This window comes from Nipponia nippon, unplaced genomic scaffold, assembly GCF_047370975.1.
Source record: "Nipponia nippon isolate SJK-2023a ecotype South Korea unplaced genomic scaffold, ASM4737097v1 scaffold_32, whole genome shotgun sequence".
Lineage (NCBI taxonomy): Eukaryota > Metazoa > Chordata > Aves > Pelecaniformes > Threskiornithidae > Nipponia > Nipponia nippon.
In genome coordinates, this window is record NW_028262350.1 from 5492893 (window position 1) to 5515515 (window position 22623).

A 22623-nucleotide genomic window follows, 5' to 3' on the forward strand; every position below is an offset into this window, starting at 1 on the left:
CGGGGCCACCCCCCCTCGCTGCCCAGCCTGGCCCCCCAAATCTGCCCCCAATTACCCAGCCCGAGCCTGAGCAAGAGGAAACCCTGGGGGGGGACGACAGCACCCTCCAGAAGGACAACTGGGAGTGTCCCCCCACCCCGGGGCCACCCATCAGAGGGCATCCCCAAACCCAGGTCACCCCGAGCGGGGTTTAACCCCTGCACTGCCAGGGCTGCCAGCTCTCCGGCACCACAACCCCTGCACTGCCAGGGCTGCCAGCTCTCCGGCACCACCTGAAGGTCCCTCTATTTCCACCGCTTTTACCCCAAAAATAGCTGATTCAGGCAAAACATTCCCTTGGCCCACACCAGCACTTGATGATGATGATGATGATGATGATGATGATGATGATGATTACTACTATTATTATTATTGTTGTTATTGTTATCGAGGCAGGGAAAGAAATCACCCTCCAGCACAGCAAAGCGCCTTCGCCTGCCTCCTCCATCCCTGTCCCATGGGAGCCCGGGCAAGGGAAGGGAAGGGATGGACGGATGGATGGATGGATGGATGGACGGACGGATGGAAGGATGGATGGGTCGCAGGCAGCGCGGAGGCACGGTGCCTTTGCCTGCACCCCCCTCTGCTGCCTGTCGCCACGCACGCCCGCGGTGCTGGGGCTCGGGGGCAAACATGGGGGTTTTTTTTTTGCAAACCGTGGCTCAAAGCCCATTTAATGCTGGGGTTTGGGTGGATTAATGAACAGGGGCGGGGCGGCGGGCGCGTGGCTGGCTGCGATGCTGCCCCGCGCACACGGGGCTCCCCGGCCACGGACCCCAGCGCTTTGCCCACGGCACCCCGAGCCGGCGGCTCCGCCGCAGCCCCTGACCTTTGACCCACCGAAAATCCCCGCTCCATTCCCCCTTCGAAGCCGCCGGGGCCTTTCTCCCCGAAATGCGTCGTGCCCCCGTTTGCGAGGGTTTTTTTGAGGGCGGCTGTGGGGCCGCAGGGCCGGACCCGTCCCAGCGCTGCGGGATCCGGCCGGCACCGGTGCGATGAGCTGCGTGGCGGGTCGGGTCTCAGCGCAGCCCCACGGTTGCGCTCCCCGCCGCCGGCAGCCGGAGCCGGGGGCTGAACGGCGGCGCAGGCACCCACCGAGCCCCGAGCGGGGAACGCGGGGCCGCTGCACAGCTGGGCTCATGCGGCGGGGACAACCGGGGCCACCCCCCGTGCCAAACCACAGCCTGTCGCCCCCCGGGTGGCTCCGGCGTGGCCGCGGGGGTGCTCGTCCCGGCCCGTTTGGGACCAAGGTGGGGGTCGGCCGTGGCGGGGTTGGGGGGGGGTGGATCCACGGGTGGGGGGGTGCCTCGGGTGGGACGCCACCCCGCGCCAGGCCCCCCCCGGCCCCAGCGGGTCCCCCCGGGCGCCCCACGCCGCTCTGGGTGCCCAGGGCCCCGCGCAAGGGCCGCACCGAGCCCCGCACCCCCGCGCCCGCCCCCGCCATGGGCGCCCCCGTCCCCCCCCGCCACGCCCCCTTCCCGGCACCGCCCCTTCCTCAGACCACGCCCTCCCTCCACAAACCACGCCCCCTCCCCAGCCCCGCCCCGCGCCCTCCGCGCCGGGACTACGACTCCCGTCATGCCGCGGGGGACGGAAGGGGCGTGACCTCCGCCGCCGCTTCCGGGCTGGCGGTGAGGAGGGAGTGAGGGAGCGGTAAGATGGCGGCGGCGGCGGTGCTGGAGTTCCAGCGCGCCCAGTCCCTGCTCTCCACCGACCGCGAGGCCTCCATCGGCATCCTCCACTCCATAGGTGAGGCCCCGCCGCCCGCCCCCGCCCCGCCGCCCGCCCCCGGCCGCCCGCCGCCGCCTCCCGCCCGCCACCGCCGCCGGCTGCTGACTCACCGTGCGAGCCGGACGGGAGCGAGGCCTGGGCCCGCTCCACCGGCCCCGGCCCGGCCCGCTCCACCGACGCGGCTCCTCCACCCGCACCGCGGAGCCGGCGGGCTCCGTGCCGCTGCCTGCCGCCGGTGAGGGCCCCGCGGGCCCGAGGGGCTGGGAGCTGCCGGGGTGAAGCGGGCGGCCGCGGCGGAGCCCCGCTCGGGGAGCCTGTCAGCGGAGCCCCGCGGCCGGGGCCGGCTTCTCCTCCCCGTTCAGCCCCCGGGTGCAGGCAGCGGCCGCGGCCTGTGAACTTGCCCGCCTGCGGAGCGGCGTGTGCGGGGGCTGGGGCGGGCAGCGGGGCGGGCAGGAGCCTGCCTGTACCGGCTGTTTGCTTCTGGGGTGTTTCGGTTGTGCTCTTACAGCGGCTGGGTGTTGGGCTGGTGGCGGCGGTGCTCGGCGTGCTGACAGATGAGAGAACTCTGCTGGAAGTGGGGTTTCCTCTTGTCACACTAGAACACACCCGCTGTTTAAATTACCTTCCCAGCGCTACGCAGAAAGTTTTGAGGAGTTTTTGTGCGTGCTGTGCCTGGAGTTTTGACTTCTGCTTGTTTTGAGCCAGATGCTGTGGGCAGCAGTTGCCTTGTCCCGGACATTTAGCGGTGCCGAGGAGATGTTGGTGCTGTAAAGTGGTTTGTAGGCATAATGTGGACGTCCCTCTTTATCTGGGGGTTGGGGCATGCAGGGTAGGGAGAGCGGGTGCCTTAGACACTGGTGTATAAAGGAGTATTCTTGATTCTCGTAGCGTGTGGCGATTTCTGAAGAGATGCTGTGACCTGCTGTCACCCCACTGTGTCAGGCAAATAAGCGTTTCCTAGTGCTAGACCTTGAAATTGGAATTGCTGTATGGTCTTTAAAAGTTGCTCGCCCCCCTCGGTATTTCTCTGGTTAGTTAGTAGTTGGTGTTCTCAAGCCTGTCAATACACCTACAGCTTTCCATCCGGTCAGGCTTAGTCAGGAGTAACAGCTCGTGTTGCCGGTTGGCGTAAGCTGGAGATACTTTTCTGCTTGAGAGCGAAGTTACTTTGCTTTTGACACTGCACGTATGAAGTTACGGGGACCGAAAGCTGCAGTCTGTGCGTGGGGGCAGCGTGGAGGATTTCGGTTCCCTCGGTAGAGTTGGGCAGTGGATTTTGGCTTTGTTCGTGTAGAAGTTGGACAAACTCCCCTGCACAGGGGATGGTGGAGATGAATATTTACACAGTAGTAGGTGACGGGGAAGAAAGCGTATTGTTTTGTGGATAACTTGTATGAAACTGATGTTGTGTAGACACAGCTTTGGTGCTGCTGTGTGTCGCTGGGCCCTTCTACGTACTTCAGGGCCAGAGTTACTCACGTTGGGACACAGAGTGACGATTAGATTGTCAGAGTCGGTGCGGGAAGGAGCACCGGCTCCTGCAGCAGTTGTAACGCCTGATCCGCTCCTGAGTGAAGAGGGCAGACGGGCCCGGCTCACCGAGCCGATGTTCTTCTTGTGCTGCGTTTTGACCATGGGATTGCAACTTAATACACAAAGCGGCAACATCAGAAATCCCAATAGCAGAATACCCAACCTTGGAAATCCCTTTAAATTTCTTTTATTTGGTTTAGTGACTTCGGTGGGAGAAGATCTGTTGGGTGGTGGCGTTTTTTAAATAAAATTTGAACAGCTGGACGAGCGTAATGAAACTACTTCAAAACTTATAGTCAAGTTGAAGCATGCGGTTGTATGTATCAGCTGGATTAAAGCCTTCGTGAAGTACAGACCAAGCGCTCTTTGTAAACTATGCATTTAAACTTTCCACGTAATCTGCTTTCCAGATCTCGTAGGCCGGGCTGAATTCACTATTGCCTGTTACAACAGTTACTTTTTTGGTGCCTTTCCAGGAGGGGACTAGTAATGATTATCTTCTAACTGAAATAGCATTGAAGGTAACTTTTCTTCTCTTTTCTAGTGAAACGCGATGTCCAGGAAAATGATGAAGAAGCGGTGCAAGTCAAAGAGCAGAGCATCCTGGAACTGGGGTCGCTTTTGGCCAAGACTGGGCAGGCAGAAGGTGAGCCTGAAATAAGTAACTGAGGTATCGGGTAAGAGATACATATGTTCAAATGAATTTAGCCTCCTTATTTAACGGGATAAAAGTAAAAGCTGTTTTTGGCAGGAAATGTTCTCTCAGAGACAGGACAGAAACTAAAAAACTCGATAAACAACATAAAATATTAATCTCGTGTTACTTGGCCCAGTATTTCAAAAGACTGCTGATGCACTGGACGGTTTAGTTTATGACCCTTTGACGTGTGGCCATTGTAGTACAAGTGACTAAAGTTTTGTTAAGTTGTCATGTTTGAGACGAGAAGTGTCTCTTCTTTTGTTTTTAATAATCTCCGAACCTTGTTTCAAACTGGAAAGTTTGTCCTAAAAAGTGTTTTCTCACCAGCAGCTTCTTTCTCAATTGGTTTATCTGCTGAAATGTTACGTCAGAAAGTCCTTGCCCAGCTCCTCACAAGAGCAGGACGCGACAGTCCTCCTATTGTGAATGTGTGAAAGGACAGAAATGGAGTAAAGTTCTCTGTTCAATGATTTTTGAGTTGAATCTGTTCATGCCTTCTGTTTCCTGGAAAGCTCAAGGCAGTGTGTTTGTTACTTTGTACTCAGCGGTTTAGTTTTGTTTCTTTTGCTGAAGAATGGTTTTGCCTTTTCTGGAGCACCTTTCACCTCAAGCGTTTTAGGAGCCGATACACCACGTCTGTACAAAGAGCGTTCTGTCTGTGGCAAGCAGTTGGCCATGGTATAGCCCTGATGTTTTCTAACAGTGCACAACAATAATTCAGAATGTGAAGTGAAGCATGGGTGCTTTTAACAGTCTGAAACTGGTCGGGGAAAACAGGCCAGCAGAAGGTTTAATCAAACTGAAACTGGACTGGGACGGCAGACCTAATGCTAGAGTAGCTCATGGAAAGCAGGATGAGGTCTCAGGGAGCAGCTGATCGAGATCACGGTTTTATATTTATTCTGAACCGCACACTTGGTATCCTACTGTCCAGTCTTTGTACACATCTGGTTTGATTTGGCCGTTTAACTGATCTACCCACGTCTACGTGTGTTTGAGCATTCTGGACACTGAGCCCGCTGTGATTTGCAGTTGAAGGGAGCTTGTGACAAAGTAGATTACTTGCCCTTAGCGCGGTGCTGGAAACAAAGGTGCTATTCATCTCACCTAACTACAGATGTCCATGTCTGATTTCCTAGTGTGGACTGCTTTTATAGTTGGGGGAGAAAAATAAGCCCTTCCAGCACACGATTCATCTCTTCCTCCAGTAAGAATTTGGAGCAGGACCAACGAAGCCGGCTGTACAAGTGCCCGTTTCTCTGATTGACTATTAAAGGACCTCAAGTCAATTAGCTCAGGTGTAGGTGTCTGTGCTGTACGGGTGCCCTTTGCACTCTGATGTTTGCTTTTGTAGGGATAACTAAACGTGGCTTTGCTCCTGCACCGAGGAAGATGTGTGTGTTTGGGCTAAAAAGGGGGAAATCATCAGAAGAGTCTCTTCAAGTAAATGTGTGGATGTGCTGCTGGTGTGCGTGAGCCTGAGAGCAGAGTTGTTCGGTGCATGATGGCCTCCTTACAGCTGCAGAACTTGGAGTAGTTTTGAGTTTAAGCCGAAGTTGTAGATGAGTATAAAGAACTTCATTGTGTTCTCAGAGGGTAGCTAGCTAATAGATTGTTTTAAGGGGAAGGCTAAGTAATTGAAAATGACAGCGTTAACTCATCAAAACCAGGTTTATGAAGGAGCAAACGTGAAATGTATTTGAAATCTGTTAAAGGGAACACTAAACTGCAGAGCAACTATATTCGGAGTAGAAGAAAATGAATTTAGCAACGTTAAGGAGCCAGTTGTGTATGCGTAGATCGGAGTGAGATCACCAGGTTGTGCTTTCTGGAGATCTGTGGTGAAGCTGAGGGAGGAAGAAGGGGGATACCACAGCTCAGAGATGTGCTAGTCCTGTGGGAAAGACACTGTCACCTTCCCTTCTGTCTGCCTTCTAGGGGGAAGTACGCTAGTAGGAGTGAGAAGCAGTCAGGGTCAGCAGCGTCTTCACCAGGTAAAACTGTTCACAAAGATGCTAGCACCAGGCAGACACATGGATCTTCATATCGAGGGGAGTGAATCCAGTGCTGCTAAACCTAACGAGGAAATTACTGAGACCGCGCGGTCTCTGGCCCGAATGAAAGGGCTCTCATCATTGTAGCTTTTGCTGCGCACGTTTTCGTTCTAGCTTGTGGGGCTTCTTTGACAGGTTCTAGGTGTTGCAGTGGCTCGTTGGCTACTCTCAAGCGACGACTTCGAGAGATGAAAGGGTCCGTGAGGTGCAGCCGAGGGAAGAAATCAGCTGCAGTTGGGTGGAATTTGAAAGCTACAACTGCTGTGCTGCTGACTGGCTGAGAGTATAAAATGAATCTGTAGTTTTTAGAGGACTAACCTCTAGTGAACTACGGCCTTTGTTAAAAAAAAAAACAAAACCAAAAACCAAAAAAACAATAATACAAATGACCCTTTTTATCTGCTTTGTAGAGATTAAGGGTTGAACTGGTAGATTAATTACTTTGCCTTTTTTTTAGGACAGTTCTAGATTTTTAAAGCACTGCTTAAAACTGTAGGATTGGAATAACTCGGATCGGGTATTCGGGTACGTGGCATGTTAGCTTGTGGGAGCACTTTCTCTGAGGATGAGCAGCAGACTTCATTTTCCAGAGCTGCTGCTCATCACTTGTCTAGAGCCGTCAATCACACCATTACCAAGCATTGCATTTACTTAAAAAAAAAAAAAAATCCTAAAAATAGTTGACAGTTATATTGGAAAGAAAGAGAAATTTCTATGGGAACTTTGAGCTTGCATGTCTAAATGTGTACTTTGCAAAATGTAGGGATGTTCTGGCTGTTGGTTTGGAATCTGCTTTCTAGTGAATTCTCCAGCAGCTTGTTGAGCAAGTCAATGGAAAGATAAGTACTCCAGTGTATTTCATGTGATTTTTCCTTTCTTTTTTTCTAAAGTTCCTTTCCCATGTGGAAGAGTGTGTTGTGCGCTAGAAACATGATTCAGTTGGTCCTGAGAAGCAGTGACGCACAGTATGAAGTACCCGAGTACTTAAGAGACGACGGATCTCGGAGAGAATCTCACTGCCTTGCTAAGGCAGACTGAAAGACTGGCAAATTCTTAGTTCCAGAGCTCAAAGCTAAGGGTACGGTGCCGTGGCCTGATGAGAAGCAGACTTGTTCCCTGTGTTAAGTGCGGTGTTTTCAAGCGCTTGTGTTAGGTGCATCAGGGAAGAGCACAAGAACCAGCTTCTGGGCAACCCCAGCTTCAGTGCTGCTTCTCTTCCGAGCCCAACAAGGTGATCCGGAGCCCGCCTTTCTCAGCTCGCGTCGAGAGGAGGGGTGCTTGAGAGTAGCTCTGCGCAAAACCCATGTGTTGGAAGCGGCTGTCTGCTGCTGTCCCGGTAGTTTGTTTGCTGTATGTGAAACCGAAGTGTTTGATTAAAATGATGGGGATTTGCATCCCTGAGTGGTATTGCAGATTGAGTGGTGCTCAGAAGGAACGGTGCGGGTAAAGTCATCGTCTGCCCCAGGGCAGTAGGTAACAACTCCTTTTTGAGTAAAAGCTGAGCACCGATTGAAACTGTCAGTCAGCGGGGCTCAATCTTGGCTATTGAAGTAGCTGCACCTCAATTCTAGAAAAACCTGCCCATTTATTCTCAGCCAGAAAGTAAAACTTCTATGAAATCTTAGGCACGGCAGTCATAGCGTCTTGTTTTGTTCCCTGTACAAAGTCCGAGTGGTTCATTGTAGAAAGAGTCACGATTTGGTGTACTGCTCTTTGGAAAATAAGGCTTCTCTAAGGATTCAGGGCGCACTCGAGAAGTTTCATTTGTTCTAAAACTGTGCTTTCGGATGTATAAAAATGTCAGTACATCACCATGAGCAGTTGGATTGGAACACACGCTGAGTTCTACTTCTTAACAGTGTAAGAAATGAGTTGTATCAGGCTTGATTAAACTTTTAAAATAAATAGGTTGAAAAAGGAAAAATATAAGGAATAATTTTTAGGTATTATTAAGATGTTCTTATAACAATTCTTTTGCATTACTGCTAAATGAAACACGAAAGAAACCTTGTTTTCAACTGTTTTTATTGGAATCCTCCCAAACTGAAATTCTGCTGATGCTCCTCTGTGTACTAATTGAAATAAAATGAGATTAGTCTCTTATTTTAGTTTTGATTCCAGTACCAGTTTGGTATAGAGTATATTGAAGATTTCTGAAATACTCATTACAGGTTTTGTTTTGGTTTGTTTTACTATCAAATCTTGTAAACACGGTAGCGCAAGATCTAGCCGAAGTTTGGGTGAGACTTAAAATTCTGGGGCAAATAAGCAGTGATTTCAGTGTAGAACCCCACTACTTTATGAGTCAGCGCCGAACCGGGCACTGGCGCGGTGCTCGTCCGCTGGAAGTGTCGTCTTCCCCCGACTGTAGACAGACATCGCTGCAACCTGGCCCGACGGCCGCGTGTTGGTTATCGCAGGAGAAGGCGTTTAACTTGCGCTGTGCAATTCCAACACGTAACGCCCTCCTGCTTCTGCGAACGCCGAGTCCTGAAACTGCTGTGGCGTTGACTGCCGCGTTCCTTGGCTCTGTAGGAATGGTGTTTTTAGTGTATTTCTTCATAAAGACAGACTTTTCCTTTGTGAGCTTGAGACTTTATAGCTGTAAACTAGTAAGGAGACTAGTAGAAATAGAAATCTAGTTAAGTAAGGTAAGATCTAATTCGGTGGTGCGGGTAGTTGAAGTGTTAAGAAATGTCATTATTCAGCAGTGGAGCCGGGGCGTATCTGGCTTTCTAGGACTGACTAGGTACGGCAGGTTAAAACGTCAAACTGCGAGTTAATAAAAACATACTTAAACTATAAACTCCATTGCCCATTTTACAGAAAAATCTCAAAGCATTTAGCAGATGCTTACATTTTTAAAACTTGCCTGAGGCAAGCGTAGTAACAAATGGTGTTATAATTGGGCGAACTGAAGGAACGGGAAACGTATGCTGTGCGGTGAGGCTGGAGCCCAGCAGTCACCTTTGCCAGTCCCCGTGTTTACTGCAAGGCATTCCTTCAGGTGATGTTTATCGCCTTTTTCCTGTAAATGTTGAGAGACTGCTTATAAAATGTTTGGTGTCATAAATGCTGCTGTGTGTAGACGTGTCGGGTACTCCAGCTGCGGTGTAACTTTTGGCTGTGCGGTTGTGTTTCATGGTCTGGTTTTTCTTGTATACAGAGCTGGGAGGACTTCTGAAGTATGTTCGACCCTTCTTGAACTCCATCAGCAAAGCAAAGGCAGCCCGCTTAGTCCGATCTCTGCTCGATCTGTTCCTTGACATGGAGGCAGCAACGGGACAGGAGGTGAGATTTCCCTTTCAGCACTGGTGGGTTCCTCAAAAGCCTGTAACACCATTATCTGACCTACTTTGCTTCACACTGAAGAATTATTCATGTCAGGAAACATTAATTTAATGCATTTGGATATATTCTATTAATAAAACATTAGATAATTTAATTCACTCATAACCATGTTTTTCTGCAAGCCTCATTCTGCCGCAGGTTAGGAGTAACTTTCACCCTGGGCATTTTTCTTTGGTTTGTGTTGCTCGCTATTAGATGCGCTGCATTAGCAGTATTTTCTAGTGCGATTAGCGTTCAGGATACGAGAGGTGAGAGGTGCTACACCCGATCCAGGGAGCTTGGTCTAGTGGCAAGGTGGGAGCAGCGTGTGATGGTGCAGAGCTAGAGGAGGGAGCGTTCGAGGTCTGTCCAGGAGTTGGTGGGATTAGATGGTGAGTATTACTTAGCATCTCTCACCTGGAGACGTGAAGGGGCGTTGCGTGGGGACACAGCGCAGTGGGCGTCTTACTCTGCAGAGGGCTTCTGAGGCAGGAAGGTTTCTTCTGAAGTGGGAGTGGAAAAAGTTTTGCAGCTACCAAGTGTAAACTACTTCAGTGGATTAAATTCTCCACTAGAAAACCCATTCCGTCTAAGGTAGTCCCCAGTTAGGATTTACTCCATTCTCATTAGCTCCCTAGAATACAGTTGTTGTTCTTTTATTTTTTTTCTTTTTTGTCTACATGACTTCTTGGTTATTTGGGAACGGGAGGAGGACAGGAGCAACGTGTCAATGTAAAAGATGAGGAGCCGCTGACAAGCAGCGCTGACCTGCTTGTGCGGGCTGTCCTGGCAGCCCAAAGCAGTTAGGTGGGAAGGGGAGGAAGGGAGGGTCTGAGCAACAGGTTAAGGGCAAAGCCCACGTAACGCAGTACACACAGCGACGGGCACATTACAGCCTAGAAGAGGTTCTGCCATGTTGAGAGGCAGGTGGCATTCTCATGAGCCAATTCAGCGCAGAATTATCATCCTGTAGTTAAGGTAATCTAGCCAATGTTCTTCGTTTGCTGTTCAGGTCTTGTGGCTTGCGTGTCACGTTACCGTACGCAGTGACAGAACCTCTACCCCTCTTTAACGGAAGAGATTAAGGGAAGCGGGGTGGGATGTGCAGGTGAGAAGGGAACCCCTAAAGGGGTCAGGAGAAAATAAGTGGCTTCAGACTTTTTCTAAAGGCAACTTGATGTAAATGACAATATTTGGATGCAATCCCAAAAGGTGACATTTTTACGGCAGGGGAAGAACTTGGAGTAACAGCAATGAAAATATGGCCCCGTTAGTCAAAATGTTCACTTTCCAGCATATTCAAAAGCCAAACCCAAAACCTGAAGGAATTATAACACCTAACCTGTGAGGTTCTTGGTGCAGTAATGCTGAATACTTTCAGCGTCTCAGGAACGTTCAGAGGGACATTTGCTTCCTCGGTGTAACGTATATTAAGAAGACTCCCAGGAGTCCAGTAAAGCAATGAAATTAGAGATTTCTCCAGCTCCTGATGCTCCAGCTATCACTGTGCAATAAATTGTGACTTCCTAATGGATTTTCATAAAATGTCCCCGTTTAATAAGCAGTGATGAGGAGCTGACAAGTCCTGCAGCGTTGTACAGCTACAGAGCTGCTCCAGAAAGAGCTGCGATCCAGAGATTTTTGGGAAAAGGCGGCATTCCTGAGCCTAGCACCTCAGGATGACGTACTGTATACTATTGGCCAGTACTAAATCGACACCCTCTTCTAATTGGGGTGGAACATGACTGCTTTATTCATCAAGGGAACCTCGGCAGTCTTAAAAATATGAGAAGCCATTGGGTTCCTTTACTCTGCTTTGAAGTGATAGATAAAACATCCAGTGTCGCTTACTGACCGGCTCCTGGCACCTAACTTGGTTGTAAATACCGGAGCCGAGCACCTCTGTTGCTTTATACTGCTAAAGGATGCACGCGTTCTGGCGTATTTAAGCCCTAAAACACATGCACTACATTGTCCTTTCTTTCTAGAGAAATTGAAAATACAGTTCTCTTTATGGCTAAATGAAACGGTGCAAAACACTCTGGAAGGCACCTCAAAGTCTTTTAGTTCATCCCTTGCCCTAAGGCAGAATCAGTTCTCAGGTACCCAGATGTTTTTATTTCAAACAAAACCACAGCTGTTTAAGAAATACTAGGAGGATTTCAGCGGTGATTTTCACTGGTGAAACTTTGGAAGCCAAATCTTTATTTCCATATTCCGGTGTGGGAGGATTGTCCCTGGTGGTCAGAAAAAGTTCTTGGAAGCCAAATGCGTTAGAAAAGCAATTGAAGAAGGTGGTCTGTTGGGGGGGGGTTGTGACGGCTAAAGCTTAAACGAAACCTTAGTTTGCCTTCCGAACTTTACTTTCTCTGGCAATACGTATTAGAAGTAGTATAATACTGTGAACGGTGTTAGCAAGTGCAGGAAGTTATTCTAGCAAATGGAATGTGAAAATACGTAGCACGAACTATGGCTGTTCTGTATCATTTTGTGCAACGTTTCTGTGAGTTTAAACTCTGGTGTCAACATGGTGCAGCCTGAGGCTAAAGTGTATCGTGCGTGCTTTCCAGTGAGGCCTTGTTGAAGAGAAGTCACTTAACCTTCCCCTGTTGAGCTGCAGTTCTCATCAGCGGTGAACTACGCTTTACCCTGCTAATACTAAAGGCGTCGTTCAGAGACATTTGGGGTTGGCACTAGTGATGTAGGCTAATCTCCAGGCTCGTTGTAGAGTGAAGCTAATTTGATGTTTGGCAATGCTGCTGTTCAGACAGGAATGACTTATTTTCTTAAAGTACATTGTGGAGATTCAGGCTTTGTTGTATTTTTGTTGCTTTGTAGGAAATGATTGAACCATACTGCTGTTTTAAAGAGGGGCAGCAGAAGGCTTGACAAATTTCTTTCTGCTCCCTTTAAGGTTGACCTGTGTTTAGAGTGTATTGAATGGGCCAAATCAGAGAAGAGGACTTTCCTACGCCAGGCTCTGGAGGTATGTTACATTGCGGATCCCAAACCTGTGTAATAGTGTCTTCCCTTTCTCAGATTTAATACCTATAAAAGTAGAGAGCTTGTAGTGTGTGTCCAGATCTCCGTACGTGGAATGGGCGGGCGATAACCGTTTCACTGAAGTTAGTGGCTCTCCTTGAATAGGAAGGAGTTTACTCATTGTGTTTAGATCTAGCCAATCTCCCAAATGGTGGATCTTGCAAAATTGGACCGTATGACGTAACGAACACAAACCAATTTAGTGAAGTCTGTGCAGATAAGAGTATAAAGCTTCATTTTACAAAATAAATCTGTACTACCTTTCTCTGGCTTCCCTCACAGCAGTTCCTTTTCTGTTCTCCAGGCGAGGCTGGTCTCTTTGTACTTCGATACCAAGAGGTACCAAGAAGCCCTGCAGCTAGGTGAGTCTCCCACTAGGTGGTGGTAGTAGTTCTTTGCTTTGAAATCAGTCTTGAGGCAGACAAGGGAAATGATACACTACGTCATGTTCTTTGACAAGTTTTGCAGGACTTGGGCATTCGTTTCTCAGCGCTGTACCAGATCTGCCATCTTTTACTATAGCCTGGTGATAAAAGCTTTAAGAGATCTCTTTGTTCTCACCATTTGTTCATTTCAAATAATTTTGGAAGCAAAAAGGAGCTATATGCAGTTGAAGGCAATCGGGTTTGGCTCCCGCTGGAACATACGAAGTGTGCTGCTGTGGTCAGAGAGGCTGAAGGGAAAAACCAGCTTGCTTCAGTTTGCTCAAATACGGCCTCAATACAAGCAGTAGTAATGCCAGGAAATGGCAAACCTCTATGGATGTAATTAGACAAGCTCTGGAGAAGCAGTGTAAAGGCTTTAAGAATTTGCTTCTGCACCGCCTGAGATATGGTAATTAACCACGTGAAGTCTCCTGCACTGCTACGATGCAGAGTAGAGCAGGTCATCTTACACGGCCCAGCTCCCTTCGGTGCTTTGCAAATGCTCATTTTGCAAATGACTGCAGCAATGTAAGATGAGGTTTAAGCTGGCTAAAGGGTATTTGTACAGACCGCTCTGCCAGCTCAGCGCGTGGGTACGAGCAGGGCTGAGGGATGACTGCTCCGACACGGACAGCAGCGCTCACCCGGGCGGTGGGGATGCCTCACCAGGGACCCGTAACTTCTTAAAGAGTGTGGTGGCAAGAGCATGTGTCATGTCCAGAGTCACCTGGGTGACTTGTGTCTGATCAGAATATCAAGTTAAGTGCTCTGATAGATGGAATTCAGTATCAAGTTAGAACTAGTTTGCATACGGATATGTAATGAACTCGGGTTTAAACTGATCAGCGTCCACACTCCAAAGCTATGCTTAATTAAGTTAGTTAATGATGGTGGTACAGCTTAGGGAGTTGTGAAGGCCCGTACCTCTAGGACAGCCTCTCCGAAAGCTCTATCGAGATGTCAGCGTTGCGCGCTAGTATTTCTGTGTGGCTGGCCAAGAAGTGGTTATGTCCGCGGCCGCGGGGAGCAGGTGGAAGCAGAGAGTCTCTCTGGGATGTTTCTAGGGAGAATCCATTCTCTTCCACCTCATTCTGCAGTTTCAGCTGCGGTTTTCAGCTTCCAAGCACGGCAAGTGAGGATGAGGTTCCCATCTCTGCCTGCCCTAAGTTAGCTCTTCAGTTTGTCGTGGGGGGAAAGAAGGGGAAAAGTTTCCTCTCAGGCTGGCTCTTTCTGTCCTCACAAGGCTTTAAAGTTTATCTAGGCATTGCTTGGGCTGTCCATTCCTACCTCCTAAATTTGATCTGTAGATGTCTTATGCTTAAAACATTCCTTCCTCATCCCATATTCTTAGCAGTTGCTTGAAAATCCTCAGGTCTCACCCTAGGGGAATGATGCAGGAACGGGCAGTGCTTCGGGTTTGCTGGGAGCTCTGAATGTGAGTGGTAAATCACGCTGTCGTCTGGGGAAGGGGTACCAGTGTGACCATCTGAACTGCACAACCCATCCTTGACTTTCTGCTGAGTGCCTGCTGCCCGCGATGAGGTGGCAGAGACACGCTTTCCACTTACCCGAGTATTCTCACTGCCCTCTTCCACCTCTGACACCAAACTGGTTCATTCTTCTCCAACTGTGGACTGACACTGACCTACTATTATTTCCGCTCCTTTGTTCCTTCTTGGAAGAACAGGTTGTGTAAGCCTAGCCTCCCTTCCTCGAAGCCAGTAGTGCTGTGGGGGGAGGAAGGGTGTCCTCTGGAGAGGCTTGGTTTGTGAAGTCGTTGACAGCAGATGCAGAGCAGGTTACAAAGGTTCTTGTTCTTCCCCGCTGCTAGGCTCCCAGCTTCTTCGGGAATTGAAAAAGATGGACGACAAGGCGTTGCTGGTGGAAGTGCAGCTGTTAGAAAGTAAGACTTACCATGCCCTGAGCAATCTGCCAAAAGCAAGAGCAGCCTTAACCTCTGCACGGACTACAGCCAACGCAATCTACTGTCCACCTAAGCTGCAAGCAGCATTAGACATGCAGTCAGGTAAAGCCCTTCAGGAGAAGGGGGAAGTCTAGGGCTCATCATGATGCATCATTGACTGATACTTGTTCTTTCCTGAGTGAATCATAGAAAATGATGTTAGGTGGGACCTCAAGATACCTACCAGTCTGCTCAGCTGCCTCAAGGCAGGAACAGCTCTAATTACACTGTTCCTGACACATGTTTTTTCAGCCTATTTTTGAAAACCTCCAGTGGCGGAGGGTCTGTAACCTTCCTAGGCACTACAGCATTACACCACGTTGGTGTAACGTTGTTCCTGCCCTAACTTGCAGGCCCCTACCTGAAGTGCCCCAAACTTGTCTTTCTTAACATGTCCCCTTAAGGGAGGGCATGGGTGGTGTTCTGCTAGAAAGAAAGGCTTCCCTTTACTGAAGTGCCAGATAAAGCACGGGGCAACCAAATTGTTCTGTCCTCTTCCCATCACGTTCTAAATTAACTCTGATGCCTGCCTGTTTGTTCCTCTCAACAGGTATTATCCATGCAGCAGAAGAGAAGGACTGGAAAACAGCCTATTCATATTTTTATGAGGCGTTTGAGGGATATGATTCAATTGACAACCCAAAAGCCATCACTGCACTGAAATACATGTTGCTGTGCAAAATCATGCTGAACATGTACGTGACAAATTGTTCTGCGAAGAACGCTTCCTACATTTAAATGGGAAAGGCTTTTCATTTATAAGACTCTAAACTAATGAAAGAACTCAGGCAGACAAGCTTTGCTGTTTGTCTTTATTTATGACCTAATCAATGCTTCTGATACAACGTTATTTGAATTGTAGTAGTTTGCTATCAGTTGGGAATTTTTGAGGCACGCTTAGATTTAAGCTGACCGTGTTGTTGAATAAATGCTCTCTTCCCTTCCCTCCCTTCTCTAGCCCAGAAGACGTGCAAGCATTAGTGAGTGGAAAGCTTGCTCTGCGGTATGCAGGAAGACAGGTATGGAAACGTAATCCTTTTTATCTTCCTGTTATCGCTGAGAATATGGTGTTATTCTTTTTGTCAAATACTTTGGACTTTTCGTACCAAAATACTCTTTCCCTCTGAGCGTCCTGAACGAGATCCAGAACTGATTAAATTGCCATAATTAATTACTGTAAGTCAGTTGCCTTCAAGGGGAATACAGTCATTTTCACCACCTGAGAATCTGGCCTGCTCGCTTCATTTTCTGTTTTTCTCCTCCCTGCTTTCTTCATGAACTACTAAATGCTGTAAGATACTCATGTCTCAGCCCTTGGCAGCCATGGATCTGATGTATTTAAATCAGAGTTCTGCATTGTTTTTACTGGTGTTGTAGCAAGTCCCGAAAATCCATTCATAGCAGTGTAGCTGAGCAGCTTGAGACCTAGATGAGTGCAAGGTGGAAGCCAAGCAGCTGGGGAGTTGTTAAATCAACTGTTTATTCTAACATGTTAACTTGCCAGTCTGTGAATGCCACCCCCGTATTAAATCCAGGGATGCTTATGTAAAGCACAGGGCCAAAAGCCAAGCGTGCCGGGGTCTGAGCCAGGCTTACACACTGACGCCCTCGGTGGCTTTGGTCAGCCAGCTATTTACTCTGACGCAGCAGCTAATACTCACCTACCTCACAGGGGATTGGGGAAGCTGTTTAGTAGAGGAGGTCAGTGAGCATACGTGCGTAGAAAAGAGCCTGAAATGAGAATATCCCTGTGTTATCCCTGCTGGATCACGAAGGGCAGCCCTGGTCCTGCTTCATCCCCTTCCCCTGAGTGACAGCTGGGTTGGAGGCTCCTTTTCAGAGCAGGAGGGCAGTCTGCCATGGAGGAAAGCTCAGCTGTTCCCTGCGCTGTCCTCCTGAGACAGCAGCGATCCGCGATTCCTGCAGCAGCGGTGGAATCTGAGCTTAGGGAGCAGAGAGGCAGTGGGCAGCCTTGGGGATGGCTCGGTGGGAGGGGTGGCAGCAGAAGCCTGAGCCTTGTGCACCGTAGCCACCGCGCTGTCCTGCTCGTCTCATGCACTTGTGCCTCTCACCGCTTGGGAACTGTTCTTCCAGTGGTGTTACTATTCTGTTTGGTATAAACATGGTAGTTTGGTTGTGGCTGAGGCTCTTGCTTTGTTTCAGCAGCTGCGGGGTAGACAAGAAACGTTTTCTGATGCTCTCCATGATAGAGTATCGTAGGACTTCTGCCGTGCTTCTGTCGCTCAGCAGAGGCAGCGTGGCATGCCAAAGGGCAGAAACGCAGCTTAAGGGCTGAAAATGGCCACGTTCATTAAGCAAGGGCCAAAATGTGCTCTTTCCTTAGAAATTGTATCAAACTTGCTCCCAACCTGCAACCTGATAGGAACTGCAGCTGGTATTCTCCAGCCCTGCAAAACTCGAGTTCTTTGTCTCCGTGAAGCTGATTTCATGCTGTGTCCTGCAGCTGTTCTGCGTGTTCTCCTTATGAGCAGCTGTTCCTACTCTGCCTGTGTGGAAGTAACACTGCCAGGGCTTTGTAGCAAAAGGAACATTCCCGCTTTGCTGCTTAGGCACGTTTTCAGTATACTGCACAGTTGGCATAATAGCACTGAGAGGAGAATCCAGAAAAATAACCTATTCTCATTTTCTTTCTCTGCAGACAGAAGCACTAAAATGTGTGGCACAGGCCAGTAAGAACCGGTCACTGGCAGATTTTGAAAAGGTGAGTCAGGAGACATAAAAAATGGGGCCTGGCTGGCCAAAGCATTCAGAAATGCCAGTTTTGGAAAGTTGTAGGAGCTGCTATATCCCACAGGGAGAAACCATAAAAACATTCATAGAAAGCAACAGTGCATCAAGAAATACCCCCCAATAATCAACTGGTTTGGTTTTCGCAGCATGGGGAGTAATAGCTTGCTTGAAACTCTTTTTTTTAAGTCTTTAGAGAGTGAATTCAGAAGCAGCCTCCTGTACTTTTGGTGCTGTTCACTGGGATGTATATTTTCGTAAAATTTTTTCCTGGCTTCAGCAAGAACACCACAGAGATAACGGAGAGGATTCCTGTGTTGGGGAACAATCCTGTCATGCTGTCTCCTGAGTGTAAACCAGAGAGTGTGGCTTGCTAAGCTGCAGCAGTGTAAAGATGAAAGATGCTTGCTGCACGGTGCTTAAAAGGCTGCCAGGCTGTCATGACCTCCTGGCCTTTTAGCTAAGTTATGGGATTGGATTAACCACTGATACTTTGCTGGGCAAGGAGGGAAGACTGCTTCATACTCGGGGGGCCTTGAGGACAGGAGACCTGTTGCTACCTGAATTATTTGTTCTTCCGCAGGCTCTGACAGACTATAAGGTGGAGCTCAGGGACGACCCCATCATAAACACTCACTTGGCTAAGCTCTACGATAACTTATTGGAACAGAATCTGATCAGAGTCATCGAACCCTTCTCCAGAGTACAGGTAAATGTTTCCAGTAAGCACGCTGACACGCTGGTACCTCTGTCCCCTGCTGTTGGTGGGTGAGGGCTCCCATACAGAGCACTTCCAGAGCTCAGGGTTCATCATGTTCAGCTGAAAAATGATAAAGAGGGGGCTGAGGGGAGCTTTGGAAAAGCCCGTTCCAGAGTCATTGCCCCTTTCCACCTGTTTTGCTTACGCACACTGAAAGGTGGACATGCTTTTAACGCTGAAGGTGACAGCGTTTGGCTTTTAAGGGCTCTGACAGGGTGTGGGTAAAGCTGCAGTAATCATGGAGAAGAAATGTTACTTCGTGTTTCCGAGTGAAATGGCTTTAGGTGTCTAGTCCGTCTTCAGTTAAAATTGGATATGAAATCTGAAGGACATGAAGCTGCAAAGCAGAAAAAGCCATCGGAGGTTTTTAGTCCAGATCATTTATAGGCCCTTGAGCCGTTCCTTGGAAGAGCCCCACGCCTCCATGTTGTGTGTCAAAAGTACAGCTAAAGATTTACTTAACTCTGTTGGTCTCTCTTATAGATTGAACACATATCCAGCCTCATCAAGCTCTCAAAGGTAAGAACATCAGTAGAAATCAGTGGCACGTCTTAAGAGGGCAAAGGAATTGAGGTCAAATGGCATTTGCCACTGGGAAATAAACGTAGGCTATTAAACCTGACAGGTCAGCTCCGCAGCACTTACAGGCAAATACCATGCTGGGGAACTTCCCCTGAACACAGACAGTTCCCAGGGATCACCGGCCAGGCTTCCTCTGCACTAAGACTTTGCTGTAACGTCACCTTCCTTCACCTGGGTTTTACTCCCTGTGTTAGCACTTGCTTTTCATTGCAGACAGATTTTCTGCTGCTGTAACAACAGCTCATGTCGTGCCCAGCTCAGTCTTCCCTGTTGACCTGCATTTAATCCTTGTGAGCCTGCCCGGAGGAATCTTTCTTAGACCCCTAAGATACAGGATCCAGCTAATCACTTTGCTTCAAGTTTCATTAGGGATGCCTGTGTCACATTGACCGTTGCAATAACTGCTTTGCAGATAATCCCAACCAGATTAAGTTTTGGGAAAATCCACTGTAGTCCCAGCCAGTTGCATCCCACGGTGCTTTTGTCCTGTTCTGCCATGAAAGCCGGAGGTTTGGAATTGTCCTGAGCTCGGCCTTTACGGTCATTACATCATCTCTCCTCCGTTTCTATCCGTGCAGTCTTTGCCTAGCCTAGCCTTGGTGTTTAAAGCTGGGCTGCGGCTGGGTGTCCTCTGTCCGAAGAGGAGCTGACTCCCATGGGCCTTGCCTGGCACTGGGCAGGAGGGCAGCTCGCTGCTGAGTGGCTTCAGTGAAGCTTGGCCAACGCTTGACTAAATATTTGCTGAACCAAGCCAAAGCGCGCCAGCTGCCCTGCTGAGCAGTGCCTGTGGGAAATGACAGCCACACCGTCTTCTGTGGGACAAGAGGGCAAGACGTCCCGGTGCTCTCGTCATTAAAAGCTTAATTTCTGAGGTCATCTAAAGCGTATGGTAGTATCAAAGCAGCGTGCGAGGAGAGAGCTGTCCTGACATCGTGGTCAGTGATAAAATAGCTGCTTTTAAGCAGTGCTTGTATCCCACCAGGGCTGTTGAGTGTGGAGTAGTAAAGTTCACATTTCTCTACGTAGTTCTGGGAGACTTTTAATCTTTCTGCTTCAATTTCAGGCTGAGGTAGAAAGGAAACTGTCACAGATGATCTTGGACAAGAAATTTCATGGTGAGTCTCTGCATCCTTCGGTCTTGACTGCTTTGCTGCCCAGGGCCGGGCGGTGTGCGAGCAAGCCGTGGACAGACTCGTCCTTGTCGCTGCTCCTTCGAGCCTCGAGTGTCCTTAGGCTGCGCTGCTCCAGCTGGCAGAGGCGCAGGTTAACGGGCGCTACGGGAAGCGTACCGAGCGGGGGGTTTATTTGTCACTCTCTTGTCACGAAGGCTGTTCCTATTGCTCCTTCCGTCTGCCTTCATTAAACTCGAGGCTTCTCACAAATCAGAAACCACAGTTAAGCCCTTACTTGCTGCGGCTGCATCCAGGGACGGTTGCGAGACCCACCGGTGGGCTGTCCAGCAAAGATGTGCTCTTCTGCCTTGGCGCTTGCTGGAGCTTACTGGTCACCTTTCCCGGCTGACTGGTGTCAAGAGCGTTGTGTGCCTTGCTGGGGTCACCCACACAGCACAACTGAAGGGTTTGGGACCACAGGAGGCTGCTCTCTAACGAGCCCTGAAGGAAACAGCTCTGTTCTTGTTTACGTTGTCCTAGTGTCGATTGAGAAAGCTCTCTTGATCTAGCTGAGCAAGATGAATGGCTGAAGGAAGCATGTTGGTTAGAGAATAGCTCGGAAATTACAGAACCCAGCTGCTGTGCCCATCTGGCACCTGGAAATCGTTTAATTATAAAATGGCTTTTTTCTTGCCTTGCTCCAGTGCTGCGCTGAGCCATCTCGCTGGGCGCAGGGCCCTGGGCGAGGAAGGCGGCGGTTGGGGAACGTGCAGGCATAAGCATCTCCTGGAGCTCTTCTCCGGCCCCTCTCCAGGAGGATTTTTTTTCTGGCTAAGCTCCTGCTAATGCAGTCCAGACAAAAACCAGTCAGCCCGTCCAGTCCAACACACGAGCCCCTTCCAAACCCAGCGCAGCCGACCGCCCGTTTTCTAGGTGGATCCCTAAATCCCCGCTGTCTGGAAGATGGCATCTGTCAAGCGTAACCACAGCTTTGTGTCCGCAGGCATCCTTGACCAAGGCGAGGGAGTCCTGATCATCTTCGACGAACCCCCCGTAGACAAAACTTACGAAGCCGCCCTCGAGACGATTCAGAATATGAGTAAAGTAGTGGATTCGCTCTACAACAAAGCCAAGAAGCTAACATAGGTGAGTGGGGGCCGGAGCCGGACCTGTCGCTCCTCCCGGGCCACCGTGCCGTTTGTGTCCTCGACGCTTGTTTTCTCCCCTCTCGATTGACGTGGCTCTGTTTTCTTTTCGCAGAGTTGAATTTGCTAGCTGTCATTTGGAGAGTGTGTGTGACAGGAGAGTGAAACCTCTGGGAAAATGTTAGGAGACTTTTTTTTCTTTGTTCTACTTTTCGCTCGGAAAGTTTTTAAACTTCCTCATCCGGTGCATCTTGTATTCCATACGATGCGTGTTCCAGTTTCCATGTAACCTTTACTGGCCGAACTTTGTATCTGGGGGGGGAATATTGTTTAAACAAAGAGGGTATTCTAAATAAAAGGAAAAAGGCTTACACTACCTAACCATGTGCTTTCCACTTCCTGAGGGATGGCAGAGAGTTAAGCAGGGACAAAGTTTTGTTACCGATAGGTGCCCAAAACGAGTTTGTTTCATCTCTCCCTCTGCTCTGAAATCTGAGACTTGCTGACAGTGTATAAGCAGCCAAGTTTATTCCATTTGTACTGAACCAAAAAAACCCCAAACGTACAGACTGCTGGTTTATTTTTAAATCGGAAAGGCCTCAGATCCCCTCGAAAGCAGCTCGACAATGATTTTCCTGAAGGCTTTCGCGCCCGAGGAACCTGCTTCAGAATTGTCATTGCGCTGCGCCAGCCCAGACCCACCCTGCGCAGCCGAACTCCTCGAGGCGGCTGCAGCCGCTGTCCAGACCGTTAGGCCAGTTTCTGATAAAGGGAACAGCGCAGGTTTCCCCTGGAGGCCTGTATTGCATGCTATTGTTTTAAAATAGACTAGATTTTAAATGTTTTATCCCTTCCCCCCACCTGCACTGGTAGGAAGAACAGGGGAGCAGGCGTTCCCCGAGTCCTCGCCTCCCTGCGGGAGCCAGACCCCCTCCGGCGGGGAGGCGAGCCGCTGCCCAGACTCTCGTTATTTACCTCTGCTGCTGTAGTCTTGCTTTTTTTTGTTGTTGTTGTTGGTTTTGGTTGTTTTTTTTTCTTTTTCCCCACATCCGAGGTGAGACAGCTTGGCCCTTCTGGAATAACCTAGTGCAGCACTCGCTGGGGAGCGGCCGCGTCGCCCTTCCGAAGTCATGGACGCGGGGGGTGGAGCACGGCGTATCCCAGCCCCTCTCGTTTTACGGTGAGGTTCCTGGCTAGGTTTTAATGCCATTTGGGCAGTGTAAGCTTCTGCATCTCTGTCCTGCTAATCTTTATTTTTCCTTTCCCCTCTGTCTCTCTCTCTCTCTCCCTCGCCACGTTTTTCTTACAAAATTTATATTTTGTAAAAGGATTCTGTTTTATCAGGAAATATTTTGCCTTCACACTGAATCTTGGACTGGCTGACTTTTCTGCTTTCTGTTCACATTTTAACCTCTCCGACATTTTCTTTCCTTTTCTTTTTTTGAAATTTCCATCTCAT

At 49.2% G+C, this 22623-nt stretch overlaps 1 protein-coding gene across 1 annotated transcript; it reads left to right on the forward strand.

The window, feature by feature from the left end:
• Positions 1-1646: 1646 nt before the first annotated feature.
• On the forward strand, positions 1647-21540 carry PSMD11 (proteasome 26S subunit, non-ATPase 11). Its single transcript, XM_087770283.1, has 14 exons — positions 1647-1788; positions 3848-3949; positions 9224-9348; positions 12302-12373; positions 12734-12791; positions 14686-14880; positions 15368-15512; positions 15776-15836; positions 17477-17539; positions 18149-18274; positions 18809-18844; positions 19971-20022; positions 21023-21165; positions 21280-21540. Exons 1-13 carry the CDS (start codon positions 1698-1700, stop codon positions 21163-21165), a joined length of 1269 nt encoding a protein of 422 aa, XP_087626409.1. The 5' UTR covers positions 1647-1697; the 3' UTR covers positions 21280-21540.
• The last annotated feature ends 1083 nt before the right edge of the window (positions 21541-22623 follow it).

What these genes read in the sequence shown, in the direction of transcription:
- PSMD11 (XM_087770283.1), top strand. Translation starts at nt 1,698, where the DNA reads ATGGCGGCGGCGGCGGTGCTGGAGTTCCAGCGCGCCCAGTCCCTGCTC. An exon ending in CGGCATCCTCCACTCCATAG is followed by an intron (nt 1,789 to 3,847) that starts GTGAGGCCCCGC and finishes TCTCTTTTCTAG; the next exon opens with TGAAACGCGATGTCCAGGAA. An exon ending in TGCGGTATGCAGGAAGACAG is followed by an intron (nt 15,837 to 17,476) that starts GTATGGAAACGT and finishes CTTTCTCTGCAG; the next exon opens with ACAGAAGCACTAAAATGTGT.